Genomic DNA, 18,685 nt, shown 5'->3' on the forward strand with positions numbered 1-18,685 from the left:
TAATCTAATCAGGGTCATGAAACTGGTGAGAAAAACTTTAAAAATAAACCTTTTTATAAGATTTCTGAAATTTTCCTTATATAGCCGTAGTCATAGTAAAGTGGTCAGTCATGCAACTACAATGAACATTTTGTCTTATAATGTTAGATAAATCACTAACAATAAAGATTATATAATACACAATAATATTATTCAGAGCCAAAATCTACAATTGCATCCCCAAACAATTTTTTTAATAATAAAGGGGGAGTAAAACAATTTACAATATCTTTGTCATATGCTCTTTCATTTCTGTTTCATTGTGTCCTTGATGGATATTATGTGATAACCTAACTAGAAAATTGTAATTAATATAGAATTTTGTATGAGAATTCTGGTCATTCTAACAGTTTTCAATTCAGGCGGTAATGATGAAAGGTCAAATTTCTCGATTACAGACTGATCATATGTGAAAGTGGATAAGACTTCTGGATCAAATATTCAGGGGGAAGGGGGTAGAAAACGTGCCCTCCCCTACCCCAGACCACCACTTCTAACACAAAACCAGGAAACCTTTCATAAAGCATTTTGTTGGTGCTTTTTCTCTCTAATAAAATTGCATCTGCCAATTAGATGCAAGGATTTATCATTTGAAACACATGTGTTACTCTGTTTTCTATTTTCTATTAAAAATGAAAGAGCGGTGCATTTTATTAGCACACGTTTCTAGCACATTAAACAATTTTTTTTAAACTTAATTTCATATAATCTTGATATCTATTACACACAGCCCACTATTGCCTCTATTTTGCAGAAATCCTTTCCAAAGTCAGCAAAGGCTAATTACTATTGCAAATAAAACTGTCTAACAGGAAGCAGGTTCACATAAACCCCATTTCATGTAAAAACATGTAAAAAAAGACATTGAAACAATGAAACACATTATGTAGAAATTATCATCATGATAAATACAATTTACACAAATCAGATGAAAGTCTTTTTCTCTGATCATAAAGGGATTGACAACACAGTATTTCAGTATTTTTACAAATTAGAAGATTTCATGTCTAACAGTTCCATTTTTTCATATCAATGGTAAAAGGATTGTAATGCAAGAATAAAGTAGTTCTTTTTTCATTATTGATGCATATATATATTAGATATTATGCATATTATGAATATAAAGCAATCTATGCTTACTTCCCCAAGTCAATTACAGACTGTACACTCTTAAGCTTGCCACATACTACACAATCTGACAACAAGACTTTAACATAAATTACACTTTACATGAAATATGAAAGTGCCAATAGGTAAAATTATTTCAAGTTTGGCATAATGCCAAGGATACTAAAATCAGAATTTTGCAAGCCTTGTGGCCAAAGTAAAATAAAAATTGGCTTCAAGTTGCACCCAATGATTGTGGTGTCATTATGATTAAGAATTGAATTTGCCTTTATTCCTACTGGGAGGCTCAAAATAGACTGGAATTTTGATTTCAGTGTCCATACCACTATAAAACCTTTCATCGCTAACTATTTTACAGGTTGGGATGTTGATATAAAAAATGTTATCACAATTTCTTTGAAAATCTCAATGGATTATGTAGTGTGTGCTGGCTTTACTCTTCTTTTGGTTCAGAACTGCATTTATCATAGGACAAGTGCTTTCAATGAAAGGATTTTCGACTATATTCATTCTGGTTACAATAATGATTGATCTGTGATTTGGAGTGCAATGAAAAATAAATTACCTTTTATAATCAATCTGTAGAGTGGATGATACTTGGAACACATTTCTTAAATACACAGAACTTGTATTATTAATATGATGATCAATATGAGCCCAATAATCTAATTTTATCTAAGGAATGAGTGTGACCCAAAATTTACTAAAATATTAAGCCCCATGCCCAAGATAACTTTGGTTAAAGCCTTTGGAAAGTTTGTAATATGCAGAAATCAAATTGTGTTTAATGGGTTAACATATAGGTATATTAGAATTGAATTGCAAGTCTACTTTACAGCATATAACCATACTTTATATGAAAAGACATAATAGCTCAAGCCTCTTCTGATAGAGTCTCATCTACATATAGCAATTACGCTTTGAATGTCAATGCAGCAGCAACCCTTGGTAAACAATTAATTCACGTTACCAGGTCCCTTGAAGAAGATGTGAAGTCATTGGTCCTCTGGAAGATTGCTCATCTACATTAAGCATTTATGCTTTCTCTATAGCATTCGGATGAAATAACATAAACAATATAGGGACAAAAAAAAGAAACTTGAAAAATCCACTCTATTTGTTCCATTTTTCAAGATAAAAATTGGCAAGGTCAACAGCGAGGCGTAAATTCCTGAAGCACTGATCATAACACACCAGCAACATCTTGACGTAGGAATCATTTACTTTTTTTGGCAAGTTCTGTTCAGATTTCAAAACTGTTCATCAGTGATATTTTCACATCACCCGGTTCCGTACTTAGTGATGTCAAAGGCACCCTTGCGGAAGAACGGTGACCACTCACAGAGGACCTGTTTTGAGATGACGCGGCCAGGACCAGGAGCAATGGGGCACTTTGGGATCTTCATACACACTTGCATAAGGTTCTGAAGATATCTCTGAAAATGAAATTTATTAAACAAATATAGTCAAAATTCAAAGGTGTGGAAAGGTAATATTTTTATTTATTTTTTTATATAATTATTTTTTAGTCATTTTACTCCAACATAGGCAAAAATATTTCATATTTAATACAAATAATTGTAAAATTGTTTTTCCCCTTTATTCTGATACCTAATATGAAATGCATAGATAGGCAAGTAGAGCTTGAAATTTTGCTCCAATTTCAGATAGGAATAAATCATAATTGAACAATTCTCTTGTCTATATGGTAGTCTACTGTTAATAGCAGAGATCATGATGTGGGATACAAACTAACATATTTCATTTGTTGGAAATAGAAAACATATTAATCAATAACAAATTGAAAAAAATGTCAGATAACTAGTTTATCCCTTGTCTTTGTTCATTCTCTGACATACATCAATATAAACAGCAGCATACAATGAAGAAAATGAATATGACCTTATGCTACAACAGTTTACAAGAATTTTTCAAGAATTACCGTACCTCTAATTCCATCCTTCTCCGTAGCACTACCCTCTCTGATTTGTTACCAAATAGACGACGAGGTGGAAACTGTAATGCATTCACCTACAGAGGTAGAGAGATGAAGTATTTCTTTACATATACAACTACTAATAACAGTTGAAAACTTTCGTGAGCTAGCTAAGGGTTCATAAATACTTTGGGGGAAAAAGGGGTTTTAGAAGATCATGTGCATATGACAAAGCTTTTGAGACAAGTTTGAAAATAAATCATGGAGAACAATATTCAAGGATATGCTTATGAGAGGTTTAGATTTAAAAAAAAGAGCCAAACTAAAAACAACTCTTGTGAGCAATTTGTGAAGCTTCCAAAGCTAAGTGTACATTTGACTCACTGCTGGCACAATTTTCAATATCAAGACATCACTGATTATTGAAATATTTTAATAAGCATATCTTATTTATTGTTCATTAGTTATAAAAGAGCCTTGCCATGGAATTTTGATAAGGAAGATTATCACAAATGGACTTTATATATGTTCCTTTCAGAAAAAATATTGATATCAAATGTAAGTGTTGCGTTCTAGTTGTTCAGTCTCGCCTGTTAACCAGAGGATTGTGGGTTTGAATGTAAGCTATGGCGTTCATTCCTTCAGCAAGGAATACATCCACACTGTGCTGCACTCAACCCAGGTGAGGTAAATAGGGACCTGCCTGGATTCACTTTTTTAAATTTGTGCATGCTGTAAAAGGCTAAGGGTTGAAATTGGGGTAATAACATCCAAGTCCTTTGGAAGCACATCGGGACATTTGATGACATAATATGTGCTATACAAAAACTGTATTTTTATTAAAGGTACTCGTCCAAGAACATTCTCATTTAATACTCTCCTTCCTATTTCTTTTCCTTTTGTCTATTACCTTTCTTTCCCTTACAAAAATCATAGGAACGAAGCCCTCGCCCATGGCAACACCTGTTGTATTTCACAATAACATTTGGACATACACAATCATGTGCTTACCTCTTTGTATTTCCTCCTCAAATAATCATGAAGCTCCCTAAATCTCCTATACCTCCTGAAAACAATCCAGGATTCATTTATAACCTTCACCTAAGAAATATATATGAGAGAAAACAACATATATAAATGCTTGACAAGAAGAAATACAAGTAAACAAGTGGAATGCCTCTGGCCGTCTCACCTGCATCACGCGGTTCAATATAGCAGCAGTGCTGACTTTGAATACTACTCTAACTCGCACAAGATGTTCAGTGATACATGGTTACTCTTATGTCCACTTTTTATGAACTAGACCAATAAACTTACAGAGATATGATGGTTATTCAACAAAAAAAACCAACATGGCCAAAGTTCACTGACCTTACATGACCTTTGACCTTGATCATGTGACCTGAAACTCGCACAGGATGTTCAGTGATACTTGATTACTCTTATGTACAAGTTTCATGAATCAGATCCATAAACTTTCAAAGTTATGATGGTAATTCAACAGATACATCCAATTCGGAGAAAGTTCATTGACCTTTGACCTTGGTCATGTGACCTGAAACGTGCACAGGATGTTCAGTGATACTTGATTACTCTAATGTCCAAGTTTAATGAACTAGACCAATAAACTTTCAAAGTTATGATGGTAATTCAACAGACACCCCCGATTCGGCCAAAGTTCATTGACCCTAAATGACCTTTGACCTTAATCATTAGACCTGAAACTTGCACAAAATGTTCAGTGATGCTTGATTACTATTATGTCCAAGTTTCATGAATCAGATCCATAAACTTTCAAAGTTATGATGGGAATTCAACAGATATCCCCAATTCGGCCAAAGTTCATTGACCCTAAATGACCTTTGACCTTGGTCATGTGACGTGAAACTCATGCAGGATGTTAAGTGATACTTGATTAACCTTATGTCCAAGTTTCATGAACTAGGTCCATATATTTTCTAAGTTATGATGACATTTCAAAAACTTAACCTCAGGTTAAGATTTCGATGTTGATTCCTCCAACATGGTCTAAGTTCATTGACCCTAAATGACCTTTGACCTTGGTCATGTGACATGAAACTCTAATAGGATGTTCAGTAATACTTGATTAACCTTATGGCCAAGTGTTATTAACTAGGTCCATATACTTTCTAAGTTATGACGTCATTTCAAAAACTTAACCTCAGGTTAAGATTTGATGTTGACGCCGCCGCCGCCGTCGGAAAAGCGGCGCCTATAGTCTCACTCTGCTTCGCAGGTGAGACAAAAATGTCGTTACATAAGAAACTTTAAATCAGATCTTGTTGAAAACATGTCAGGTTGGATGCTATATTCAAGGTAAATGTCCAACGTGTGTTGGTGGTCAAATAATGCAGTACAGTAATTGTACTTAAATGTATATTAATCATTCATTACACTTAATTTACAAACATTTTCTAAACTGAGGAAGTTCTTCAAAACATTCATAACAACTTATCCAGGCTAAAACATATACTGGGAATAAGCACATATTAAATGCACTTCTCAATAAACAATTGTAAATACGATCAATGCAACAGTAATCCAAACGCGATTGAAAATGACATGACGTTATGTTGCAATACATACAATTCTGGGTCAACTACAATGTAATGTGGCACAATCTTAACAGAAACATCGCAATATGCCATCCTACCAAACTGTCACATACCATCACTAAATAGCTGTGCAGAAAAAGCATCACAATGACACACAGCAATAGATCAACAAAATGAACACATAACTTTTAAGACAATGCTTTTAAGTAAGACATTTTTTATGCTACTTCTATACGAACAGCATTATCTTTACCTCCCTGCATCCTTTCAGCAACGGAGAATGGTTTCTTCCATTGGAACCAATGGTATAGCCATAAAATCTTACCTTTATTCGGCCTCAACGCCAGCCCTACATCCCTCTCCATGCACCTCTATTCATCCCCAAGGTCAAGACCAAAAAATTTAACCTCAAAGCCAACCTCAACTCTGGCCCTGCATCCCTCTCTATGCACCTCTCCTCATCCCCAAGGTCAAGACCAAAAAATGTAACCTCAACTCCGGCCCTGCATCCCTCTTTGTGCACCTCTCCTCATCCCCAAGGTCAAGACCAAAAAATTTAACCTGAAAGCCAACCTCAACTCCGGCCCTGCATCCCTCTCTATGCACCTCTCCTCATCCCAAGAATACTCACATGAATTTCAAAGACAAAGTACGAGTCCCATCCATGTCCTCTTTGCATAAACCTTGGTAGTGTGATCTGAATGGGGTTGTCAAGGGCTGCAGTGTGAGGCGTCTCAATGAATGTTAGATTCTGCAGAGGGAAAGATTAGTGGGATAGAGATAATGGCATATACCCTTTCTCAATAAGCTAAACCACATAATCCCCGGGAGTGGAGAATGTGTGCAGATAAGATTGAATTAATGCAATGAGTAATAATATCTTTAAGGCACTTTATACATAACACACATTGCTAATTCTAAAAAAATCTAAGCAATAAATTGCAACTCTATAATCAAATACAACTAAATTTAAAACTAAAAGTTATTAGATTTCCTGGTTGATTTTGTGTGAAAACGAATGGTGAGAATTGTTAAATCTGAGATATATTGAGCAAGATTTTTGCGTTATATTGAAAACCAGATGAAATACAAACAAGGTGGTTCACGAACCATGAGTCTCACCTGATTTTGCGATCAATAAAATATGCAAAGTGATCTTATGACCCCTAGATGACCTTTGACCTTATCATCCTCAAGAACACATGTGTGGTACCCAATGATTATTTGTACCAAGTATGAACAAAATTGATGCAGATCTAAAGAAATGAGAGCAAGTTGAACATAAACTTGAAAAGGATGGATATGACCTCATATAGTTTGACTATTTGACTCCTATATGACCTTTGACCCCACCATCCTCATGAACACACATGTGTTATTACCAAAACGATCAATTTTACTAAGTATTAACATAATTGATGCATAAATAAAGAAAAGAGAGCAAGTTGAACAAAAACTTTAACATTTTGAGACAGACTAACAGACCAATAGACTAATAGACAAACAGACTAACAGGAAAAGTGGTTACTAGGTCTCTGCCGAATTTTGTTCTGGCGAGACAAAAATGCTGAAAAATCACAAGAATAAGCATATGATAGCACGATAGAACTTGCATTAGAGAGAAAAGACTCATCTAATGACAGAATGTATTCCTACATGTAAGTACACCATGATGTGCATGTATATGGTCTATTGCTAGCATTTAGGACAAAAAATGTATGTGTCCTTAAAAGGTTAAATCACTCACCCTTATTCTGTTCTGATTTTCCTCTGGAGGGCTGTCAGCGTTGGCATTCTATATATAAAGACAAACAAATAATATTCATAAAGGAGTCCATACAGGTAAAAGGATAAGCAGTGTTGTATCCTAGGTTGGCTCAGCCGAGAATGAGACATGGCTCTCCACACGAGGCCGAGACATCAGGCTTCGAGGCCAAGAATGCAATTTCCGACCTCGAGGAGGCTGACTGAAAGCTCACAATAAATTCATACTACTTGTTTGCTGCATTTTCGCACAATATGAAATCCAATTTGTTTAGTACTAAATATTCATCACAGATGCCTAAAAATTCATCTCTTATCCTCATGAGTTAATCCCATCACTAGTAGTGAGTTTGAAGAGTTGGTTGATGATGACTTGTGGGAACAATGGCCAGACGAATCTCAAGAAGACACAGACCAAGTCATTAACGGAAATGCTAGAAAGCAACGTCTCCAATGTTTCAAACATCCACTTTGGTTGATAGTGGCAGACGGGTTGAAAGAAACAAGGTTGATCAACTTAGCGATGAGTAAATCATCAAAAGCTCAAGGGAAATTATTGGCTCAACTTTATTACTGTTTCATTAATGACATATCTAATAACATTCCACCAGATTGCATGCTGATGATTGTACATGTATTTCTTTAACATCTTATGCATTTAACATGCTTAATCATCGTACTTATGTTTATTATGTATATATACCTATGTTGTCAGTTTAAATATTCATATTACATTTATTCTGTATAATTCAATTCTGGGAATAAACCTTGTATGGATTAATTTAACCTCTGTTTCCTTTCCAGAGAAACTTGTATGAATAAAATCTATTCAATAGAAATTGTTCTTTTAATGAAGCATTTGAAGGAAAATTTGGCTCAAACGAGAGGATTCCAGTGAAACCAAATTCACGAAAATGTATATGTGGCATGCTAGGGGTTAAGAAGAGATTTATCAAAATACATCCTTTAATGTATTTCTCCATTCTGAGGCTTTATCTGTCTCTTTTAGATATTCTTAAACTATATCAAAGCTTTAGGTAGGGTAAAACTAAAATTAAAAGATTTAATATATGTATATATTTATTTTTTTACCAAGTCAAAAACATGTGATGGGACTGAATGAGTATGTAAATGTAACTTACCAATGATAGGATAGATGTCCTCAAATCGGCAAGGGAATGACTCCTAAATATAAGAAAAGAAAATTATTTATATCATTAGGACATTTTATCAAGGAAAAATATTAAAAGAGATCAAATTCCTACTTTTATCTGAAAATCGGCATCCCTGATTTGCATATACAAAATATTTTTTCTCTCTCTTTCTTCCCCCTTCTTATATTCTTAGAAAGAATTTTGATTGTTCCATCTCTCTATTTTTATCAATCCTTTTTCCCCTTCCCTCTCATTCTATCTCATCTATCTCTTTTATCACTCTCTAATGGGTCACTGTAAAAGCTGTCACTTGTCGTTCCCTTTCTGGTTTCTCCCTTTCCTTTCCTCCCTCCATCACTCCCACAATCCCCCCCTCTCTTTTGACCTACCTCATAGCTAGTTGATGTCTCATTTCACTCATCTCTCTTTCATGGGGCACCGTCATGGCTGTCAGCTGTTCCCTTTCTGGACTCTTTCTTTTTTATTACCTCTTCTATTTTCTTTCCTTCCTTCTCTCCCTCTCACTCTATTGACCTACCTCATAGCTAGTTGATGTCTCATTTCACTCATCTCTCTTTCATGGGGCACCGTCATGGCTGTCAGCTGTTCCCTTTCTGGACTCTTTCTTTTTTATTACCTCTTCTATTTTCTTTCCTTCCTTCTCTCCCTCTCACTGTATTGACCTACCTCATAGCTAGTTGATGTCTCATTTCACTCATCTCTCTTTCATGGGGCACCGTCATGGCTGTCAGCTGTTCCCTTTCTGGACTCTTTATTTTTTATTACCTCTTCTTTTTTCTTTCCTTCCTTCTCTCCCTCTCACTGTATTGACCTACCTCATAGCTAGTTGATGTCTCATTTCACTCATCTCTCTTTCATGGGGCACCGTCATGGCTGTCAGCTGTTCCCTTTCTGGACTCTTTCTTTTTTATTACCTCTTCTATTTTCTTTCCTTCCTTCTCTCCCTCTCACTCTATTGACCTACCTCATAGCTAGTTGATGTCTCATTTCACTCATCTCTCTCTCATGAGCCACCCTCATGGCTGTCAGCTGTTGTTCCCTTTCCAGTTTTTCCCTCTCCTTCTCCACTAGGATGGCATTCTCACGTTCCATCTGTTCTTCTAGGAGTCTCTTCTTAACCTCCTCCTCCACCAGTCGGTTTATTCTGTCAATCATTGAAAGAAAATAGGTCATGCACACGTTCCTTAGATAAAGAAGCTTTAGAGTTCCATCGACTTGACAAAATGGTGAGATATTTTATCCTGTCATGTCAACTTTATGGTGATATTATGTCAACAAGTTGATATACGTAATCTTGCTATTAAAGTCGAATTAATACTCTTTTTGTGTTGATATGGCAAGATACATCTATTATGCATCTTGCCATGTTGATGTACAACTGTTTATAACTATATAAGTCAAGCTCGCAAGATAAAGAATATTGTCATCTTGTCAAGTCGGTGACTCTTGAAAGCTTCCTTATTTCAATGTTGTAACAGTGATATATGACTGTGGCTAGAATAAATTTCAAAAATGGTTCATCTTGCAAACACAACAATGAATAGTCAGCAAAAATCAAACAAAGCAATATGAAAACAAAAATGAATTTTGAATATATCATTTCATTTCAGAAGGCATGAGAAATGCATCTTAACCAGTTGAACACAATTTACTTTTATTATAACCCACATTTTTGAATGATTGTTACTCAAGTTATCTCAGGTACGGGGCTCAACTTACAAGCATGCTCAGTCTCAAAATTTCTAACTTTATCCAAAAAAAATTATTCTCCATTTTTAACTTTGAAATATTAAGACTGAATATTACCTTTCCTGATTCTCAAGATCACTGAGTTTACTTTTCTCCTCCTCTATTCTTTCAAGCTCTCTCTTTCGCTCCTCTTCAAAGTTTTCTCTTCTCTTTACTAGTTCTTGCTCTGCCTGCTGCATCTGTTCCTCAAGAATTTGAACACTCTGCAAATGTGCAGATGATAAATAAAAAAAATTGTATTAATCAAGCAATAAAACTCTTTATCATCTTCATCATCACCAATATACATGTATGGTTGTTACCGTATCATCATAAGCGATAATCTATTAAACTTGGTCAAACACTCAAGGAACAAAAAAAGCAATGGTATAATCAAGAATTACGAGTACTATCTATACTATCTATTAAACTTGGTCAAACACTCAAGGAACAAAAAAGCAATGGTATAATCAAGAATTACGAGTACTATGCCCAGATATGATGGATCATCGAATAGCTGGCTTTTAACAGTCAGATGATTTGAAACCTTGTCAGTTGGGAGCAAGACAGGTTTACCCATAACATTCAGTGATGCCTTATGACTTGGTACTTAACCTCTATGACATACCTCTAGTTTAGAGTTGAGTTTCTTCTGCTCTTCTCTGAATTGTCCTTCCATGAAGCTACCAGTCTGGTTGAGTTCATCCAACTTCGATCTCTCCTTAGTGATCTCCTCCAAGACCCTGGCTAGTTCTGCTTCACTTGACTTGAGTTTCTCTTGGTAGTTCTCCAGGATCTCTGCCTGTTTGTGTTCCATGCTGTCCACCTTGACCTTCTGGTCCTTGATGGCAGCCCCTCCTGCATCCTGCGAGTCAATCTCGATGATCTTCTGCTCCAGATGGCTGATCTCCTTCTGGAGACCATGCTCCAACTGAAGGAACTCATTCTTGATGGTTGTCCTCTCTGTTTCAAGCTTCCCAACAGCTGCCTGCTGCTGGTTGCTCAAGTCATTCTGTTGCTGGTGGTAGTTCTTGAGCTGTTTCTCCATATTAGTCAGTTTTGTCTTCTGCTTTTCCCAGCCCATTGTCCTATCCACCACTTCCTGCTCAATGAACTCCAAGTTTGCTGCCTCAATCTGGAGAAGGCTCTTCCACTCCTCCTCTAATAGCTTCTCATCTCTTTGCTTCTGTTGCTCGAGGACCACAAACTCTGCCTCAATCACCTTCTCCACTTTCTTCTCCTCATCGTCCAAAGAGTCTCTTTCCTCAAGAACCGCTTTCCTCCTCTTGCTGACCTCTTTCAAAGTTCTCTCCAGAAGATCCTTCTCTTCTGCACTTGTAAACAAATCATTATCCAGCCTTTGTTGCCCTTCTCTCTCCCTGTCATCCAACTCTATCTTTTCACTTTCTAATCGCGATCTCTTCTCCCAGATCTGTCCTATCAGGAACTCTGCCTTGGACTGAATGTTTTTTTCCTCTTCTTCGATGGCATCCAGCTGCGTCTGTTTCAGTTTTTCAAACTGGTCCCTAGCTTTGGCAATCTCACTGCTTTCCCTGGCTAATCTTTGTTTGACAGAATCTTCCATCTGGGAAGAGATCTTCTGAGCAATCTCCTGCTTGGCTCGCAGTGCCTCCAGCTTCTCTTTCTCCACCAGGAGAAAATGGCGCTCTTCGTCCCTTTCTTGCTGTAGCTTCTCCTTCTTCATGTTAACCTCATCTTGTAGCTATGGAAGAGAAAACAAAGAATAAAACCTCATTTTAATTTCTTCTTTGATAATAAAATTTATGATTTGAAACACGATATTATGTGGCATGATCAATGCACATAATTCTAGTTAATGTTTTACACACTCAAACTAAATTTCAAAATGTAATTGATTTATTTGTTAAACTCTTAATTTCAATTCAAACACCAAGATGGAAATATATTAAACCTAATCAATTAAGAATAATATTCTGAGTATAGCTTTTTATCTTAAAAGTGCTCACTTCTAGTATTTGATTTATCTATTATGACAAGCAATCTACAATTTTAAATATTTTAATACTTAATATCACCTTTTTCAAATCATATTAAAAAAAATAATACATTTTGGCCTACTAATTGGTCCGTATTCTGAAGTTGGGTTTAATGTATACTCAGTTTTAAAGTTATGGTTTAAGTATGGATAGCCAATAGTGTCATAAATCTATAAAAGTATGATTTCAATGCACCATCTCCTTTTTCTCTCAAATCATTCTTAACTGCTTCGGATGGATAAATAAGATAGCTTACTTCACCATGACAAGTTAGAAAAGAGCACAATCATAAGAAATATACAATGTAAGTATTAAAAATTTTGACATTTTTGGCTTAAATTTTAGCACAGAGTTAGACCGTGGTCTAAGTTAGATCCAACTTCAGAATATGCGCTATTGTGTTTTAGCAAGGTGTCCACACATGCAAATTGAGAAGTAGAATTTGTGAGCAAAAGAAACCAACCTTCTTCATTGCCTGTTTCATCTCAGCCTCCTTCTCATCCACCAATCTCAGATCTTCTTTATGTTTCCTCTCATGTTCTTCTAGCTGACGCTCTAGCTCTTGCTTCTCTTTGGCCAATTCTTCTATAGCCTTAGATACCTCACCCGCCCTTTTGTGTTCAAGTGCAGACAATCGACCCTTCTCTGCAGCTAAGTCCTCTGTCCAAGCAGTGAAAAGGCAAATAAAATACATTAAGTGATATTCTGAAGTTGTGTTGAATAACATACACCATGGTTTGAATTAGTGGCTACTGGGTCCAACTGGGAGCCAGTACTAAAATATGGATAACCTAAACATTCACTATAAAAAAATGAGATATTTAACTGTTCATAGGTAACATACATGTAAGTCTTGAATATAAACCTTAGTTATGTACATCCTTTGTTCAGAGTGTGTAACATAGAGACAAGGAAAATCATATAAGCCTATAGCTAATAAGATCTTGAATAGGTACTTAAGGGTAGGCATATATACATGATACAATCTAAAAGTTGAAGCCAAGGTCAAGAAATTTGCTCAACAACTTGAGCAAGCAACGACAAACGAATATTGTCTGAATTTAAAATTTAATCAAATAGTTGAATAATTCCTACCTTCCATCTCCCGTCTATTCTTCTCCATCTGCGTCTCCATCATCCTCTTTATCTGATCTAAGGAGTTCCTCTCACTCTCTAGCTCCTTAAGCCTCTCCTCGATATCTCTCTGATGTCGGGTCTTCTCCTTCTGGAACTCCTCCAACTGCTGCATGATGTCAACGCTCTGTCGCTTCAGTCTTCGCCTCTCATGCTCCAGCCTCCGCTCTGCCTCGGCTGCCTGCTGCTGGGCCGTCTCCCCTTCCTCCCTGAGCCGGTCCAGTGTTGACATACGTTCGGCCAGGCTCCGCTCCTGGGCTTCCTCCTCCTGGATCCGAGCTGCCTCCTGCTGCTTGTGCTTCTCTTCAAGCTCCTGGATCTCCGACCTATGTTAAGGAACATATTAAAATGATCAGAGAAACCTTGAAGGAGAGTTTCACAGCAGGTATTAATAAAAAATACACATTCAATATATTGCTGAAGTACGGATGTAAACTGTTAAAGAGTTTCAGATCCTTCAAATAAAAATTAATTCGAAATGTTGGAACTTTGCAAAAAAAAATTAAAAAATTTAACTCAGATTATAATATGAACAGGAAACAATTATATATACATGCATATGAGGCATACATGTTGGAATCTTTCATGTGGATTCACACAATTCACACTGAAAACTTGTTTTCAGAGAGGATAACTATTACAAATCTCAATGATGTACAAGACATTCAGTTGCATGCAGAATCATTCAACCCTTGTAGTTAGGATGTATGTTTACACATACAACATCAAAATACAAGATAAGTCAATGGCCTTCAATTCAATCAGGTTTTAGGAATTGTGTCCATTTGTGCACAAACAGATATGGTCAATTGAGCAAGGGATGCAACATAATTCTTCCTCAAGGTATATAATGTTCAAGCCCAACTGTATTTACTGCACCATGCATAGTGTTAGTAAATATGTACATGATGTAGGTTAGTTTAGATAAAGAGTAACAAAATACTGAAAAGTAAATGTCAGAGACCACTTATTTTATTTTTACCAAGTAAGATTTATCAAAATACTCAATGCAAATTTCACTTTCACATGGAAATAAATGAATTGAACTGAACTTTCATTTATAAGTTCTTTGATTAAATTACTTAACAGAGAACCCCTCCGCTCCATTATTCATTTTTGTTTACAGTAATACAAATTCCTCAAAACATATTAAGAGCTCCATGAACAGAACACAGCAATGTAGGCTCACTGCAAATTCATTTTTTTCAATTGTAGGACCTTTATCAAAATTAAATCACTTAACACAGAACAACTTCTCCTTCCTTATTCATTCTCTATTCAAATGAATACAAATTCTTTTAAAAACATTGCAAGATGAGAGACATTCAATTATTCTCTGTGAGTTTCATTTTAAGTAAAATTAAATAACTTAACACAATACCCCTCTCTTCCCCTCCAATATATACAGTGTAAAAAGCCCTGGGAATTAAAAAATATACAACATGAGGGTAATTTTTTCACATATAATCTTGGGTTTGGGTCTCATCCATTCAATGAAAATAAAAGTTTTGATAGAATGTTACACTTGAGTGAGCACTGTCCATTTTTGTAAAGCTTGCAGAAATCTGTTTGCGCAGAAATGCTCGTTTGTACGCTGTGTAAAGGGGAAAGGGCAAAATTAACTTACCCTGCGAAACATTTCTCATACATTTCCCTTGCACTTTTGGTCAATTGAAATAAAACAGATACATTCAAGCATTTTGTTACAATTTTGCCACCTAAATTGAAATTTCGACACTAAGTAAGAACAACCTTTACCCTTTTTGTGCCAGCTGGACCTAAGGACATAACTGAATCTGAACAAAAGTTTATATCAAACATCTACAGCATTTTTTCACCAAGTCTTTATCATTTATAGTGGGTTTACATTTCATTTTTCATTTATACTTGCTTCTCCACACTTTTTCCAAGCTTTACAATGATTAAAAAAATGAAAGTGAAGCATAAGCCATTTCATGTATATCACAGCTCAGTGTAAAGCAAATATCATCACGACGGCCTCGGTGTTTTGGAGAGTGGGGTGGGGTGCAATGCACTCTTCGAAGTGTTTTGGGCAAGGTAACAAGTTAAAAAAAGGTAAAATATGTCTTCAAATCAATTCCAACGTGTTTTTCATGATTGAGGTCTACTTTTATTCACATAACTATTTCAAAGTTCTGCGCAAATCATCACTCAAGCGGAAATATTTTTCGACAGTTATATCATCATTTGCTTAAATGGATCTGTACCAATGTTGAAATGTGGAAACTGTTTAGGATATTACAAATGTAAAATTTTACAAGATTTTACAGTGTAAACTTTTTTTTTGATACACACTGTATATACTTCTAAACATTGTACATAAAGATGTGAATCAATATAAAAATGTGAACAAGACAAAGAAAGCAAGGATTGTTGGTTCCAAATGGACAACATATAACACATACATAATGCAAGGTATTCCCAGATATGCATACCATGCTGAAAATAAATATGACTGCAGATTAAAATTTTCAAACCATTATTAAAGGACAAGTCCACCCCAACAAAAACATGATTTGAATAAAAAGAGAAAAAATCAACAAGCACAACACTGAAAGTTTCATCAAAATCGGATGTAAAATAAGAAAGTTATGGCATTTTAAAGTTTTGCTTATTTTCAACAAAATAGTTATATGAACGAGCCAGTTACATCCAAATGAGAGAGTTGATGACATCACTCACTCACTATTTCTTTTGTATTTTATTATATGAAATATGAAATATTTTGATTTTCTCATCATTGTCATGTAAAATGAAGTTTCATTCCTCCCTAAACACATGGAATTCCATTATTTTAACATTTTGTGCTTCAGGCAAGGAGGTCCTAATTGTCAAATTCGTAAAAATTGAAATATTGTATAATTCAAACAATAAAAAACAAAAGAAATAGTGAGTGAGTGACATCATCGACTCTCTCATTTGGATGTAACTGGCTCGTTCATATAACTATTTTGTTGAAAATAAGCGAAACTTTGAAATGTCATAACTTTCTTATTTTACATCCGATTTTGATGAAATTTTCAGCATTGTGCTTGTCTGATTTTTCTCTATTGATTCAAATCAACATTTTTCTGAGGTGGACTTGACCTTTAAAAGGAACTACTCATTTTGACAGCCAAAAAAGTGACTAAATTAAAACAGCTTGAGTTTCCTTTCCTTTTTTAACAATCAAATGAACAAAAAAAAATAATGAACCAATAATCACCCACTGCAAATTTAAGTGTAATACCTTTCTGTAAAACACAGAACCATCTCTATCCATACATGTAAACATCAACAAGATACCACTGTATGCAGTGTACAATGGAAAAACGTAAAAAAAAATTACTCGAGTGAATCATAACTCAATATAACAAAACATGGATACATGCAATGGCTTGATGATTTCATATGTACAACAAATAATACATAATTCATAAATGTGCATGCAATGCTTAAAACAAAATATGACTGCAGATCAAGAATATCCAAAAAATTAAAGGTCTACTCATTTACAGCTTGATTGTTCTTTTTTTCAAATTACTTAAATGACTCCTCCTGAAATTATGGAATTTTTTTAACGGTAAACATGTATTTTCTCCCATAAAAATGTATACTATATGAAGCTTTGGAGACAATCAGCAAAGCAAACAACAAATAAAAACATTAATATATAGCTTAAGAGAACGGTGACACAACATTTACTCCTGTGTAATTGCTCCAGGCTTTATTTTTCCCGAGATGATAGGTTAGGGTTGCAATAAGGCTTTATTGATCATAGGTTTACAGAAGGGCAGTACTAAACCAGTACTAGTCATTAATTTGGTATGTGGAATTTATAGCAGAGCAATGATCACTGGCGCAAAATGTTATGTAACTAAAGGAACATCACTTTAAAGTACACCAGCTGCAAATGAAAAAAAATAAGCAAATCAGAGCAAAATGGCATTTCACATATGTATTCATATTTTAGAGGCTCATCTTTAGAAATGCTTCAAAATGAAAACATACCATCAACAATCGCTACCTCTACAATATGAGATTCATCAAATAACTTTTTTTTTTTAATTCCTGAAATCTCAGTGAGTCAAATAGAGAGCAGCACAAAAAAACTGAATACACATGTGAATAGCCAAACTAAAATTTTGGCACTTCTATCATTCCTAATGACCGTGCAAATGGAAAATAATAAAGAAAGGGTGGGGTGGTTCGTCAGATGGTGAAACAAAGAGGGGGAACTCTAACCTCTTCAAGTTTAATCTATTCCATTCCTCTTGGTTCTTTTGTCTAATTTCAAGGCTGAAAATTAAAGAGTTATTAGGGAAAATACTGATATAAGAAAAGGGATAGAAACTAGAGTTGAAAAAAATATATATATCGAAATATTGGGATATGATTATGAAACAAAATGAAAAAAAAACAATAGAGTTATTGAAATTAAACAGAAGTATTAAAAAGGGGGTAATTTAAAATGGGGTCAGAGAAAGAGACACAGACCCAGAAAATGAGAGACACATAGAGAGAGAGAGAGACAGAGAGACAAAGGAGGGCAGCAGAAGACAAAGAATTACATGTATTATGGGCAATCAAAAAAAGAAAATAACATATCATACAAAACATTACAAATTCAGTATATCTTTAAAATATGCCCATAAAATTTTATTTTCACAAACATGGAACAGACGGCACGAAGAAGACAAAAAAGTGCTGCTTTCATGACTATTTCTTGTTTTAAAAGTGAAGGTACATCTATGCATAATGTGAGATACAAACAAAAATAACAACCCCAATACAGATCGGACATGTTTATAATAGTGACAGACAAATACATGAAATATTGACATTTAAAAATAAACTCTTAATACCCCAAAAAGCATGGAACCCATAACACAAAACAGTACAAATATCAACACCATAATACATAGATGTAGAAAATGAATAGAGAAGATTATTGAAATATAACAATTTTGAATGCAAAGATTATTAGCTTATTCAATTGCATCTTTAAGCAATTCAAATTTGAAGCTTTTTAATTTATTCTTTTTTTTATAGCTCTTTGGGATGCTTTTTTTTAGGGAAAGCTTAGGCAGTTTACAGGTTAATGAAGCATCGATGTCACACGATTGTAGAGAAAAAAATTGTATCCCACGTATTTGAAGTACTTTCTATTATGTCACAGATCGATAA

At 35.0% G+C, this 18,685-nt stretch overlaps 1 protein-coding gene across 1 annotated transcript in view; it reads right to left on the bottom strand.

Moving 5' to 3' along the window:
- Positions 1 to 893: 893 nt before the first annotated feature.
- Positions 894 to 18,685, bottom strand: part of LOC121419136 (kinesin-like protein KIF16B) — a 74,907-nt gene continuing 57,115 nt past the window's right edge. The window contains exons 20-31 of the mRNA XM_041613464.1: positions 17,744 to 17,797; positions 13,460 to 13,824; positions 12,828 to 13,024; positions 10,975 to 12,069; positions 10,425 to 10,570; positions 9,583 to 9,762; positions 8,586 to 8,628; positions 7,427 to 7,474; positions 6,311 to 6,430; positions 4,115 to 4,204; positions 3,115 to 3,198; positions 894 to 2,603 (exon numbers count right to left, since the gene is read on the bottom strand). Of these exons, the coding sequence (XP_041469398.1) occupies positions 2,448 to 2,603; positions 3,115 to 3,198; positions 4,115 to 4,204; positions 6,311 to 6,430; positions 7,427 to 7,474; positions 8,586 to 8,628; positions 9,583 to 9,762; positions 10,425 to 10,570; positions 10,975 to 12,069; positions 12,828 to 13,024; positions 13,460 to 13,824; positions 17,744 to 17,797 (2,578 nt within the window). The 3' untranslated portion in view covers positions 894 to 2,447. The remainder of the gene's footprint in view (positions 2,604 to 3,114; positions 3,199 to 4,114; positions 4,205 to 6,310; positions 6,431 to 7,426; positions 7,475 to 8,585; positions 8,629 to 9,582; positions 9,763 to 10,424; positions 10,571 to 10,974; positions 12,070 to 12,827; positions 13,025 to 13,459; positions 13,825 to 17,743; positions 17,798 to 18,685) is intronic.

Source organism: Lytechinus variegatus, chromosome 7 (assembly GCF_018143015.1).
Source record: "Lytechinus variegatus isolate NC3 chromosome 7, Lvar_3.0, whole genome shotgun sequence".
Classification (NCBI taxonomy): Eukaryota; Metazoa; Echinodermata; class Echinoidea; order Temnopleuroida; family Toxopneustidae; genus Lytechinus; species Lytechinus variegatus.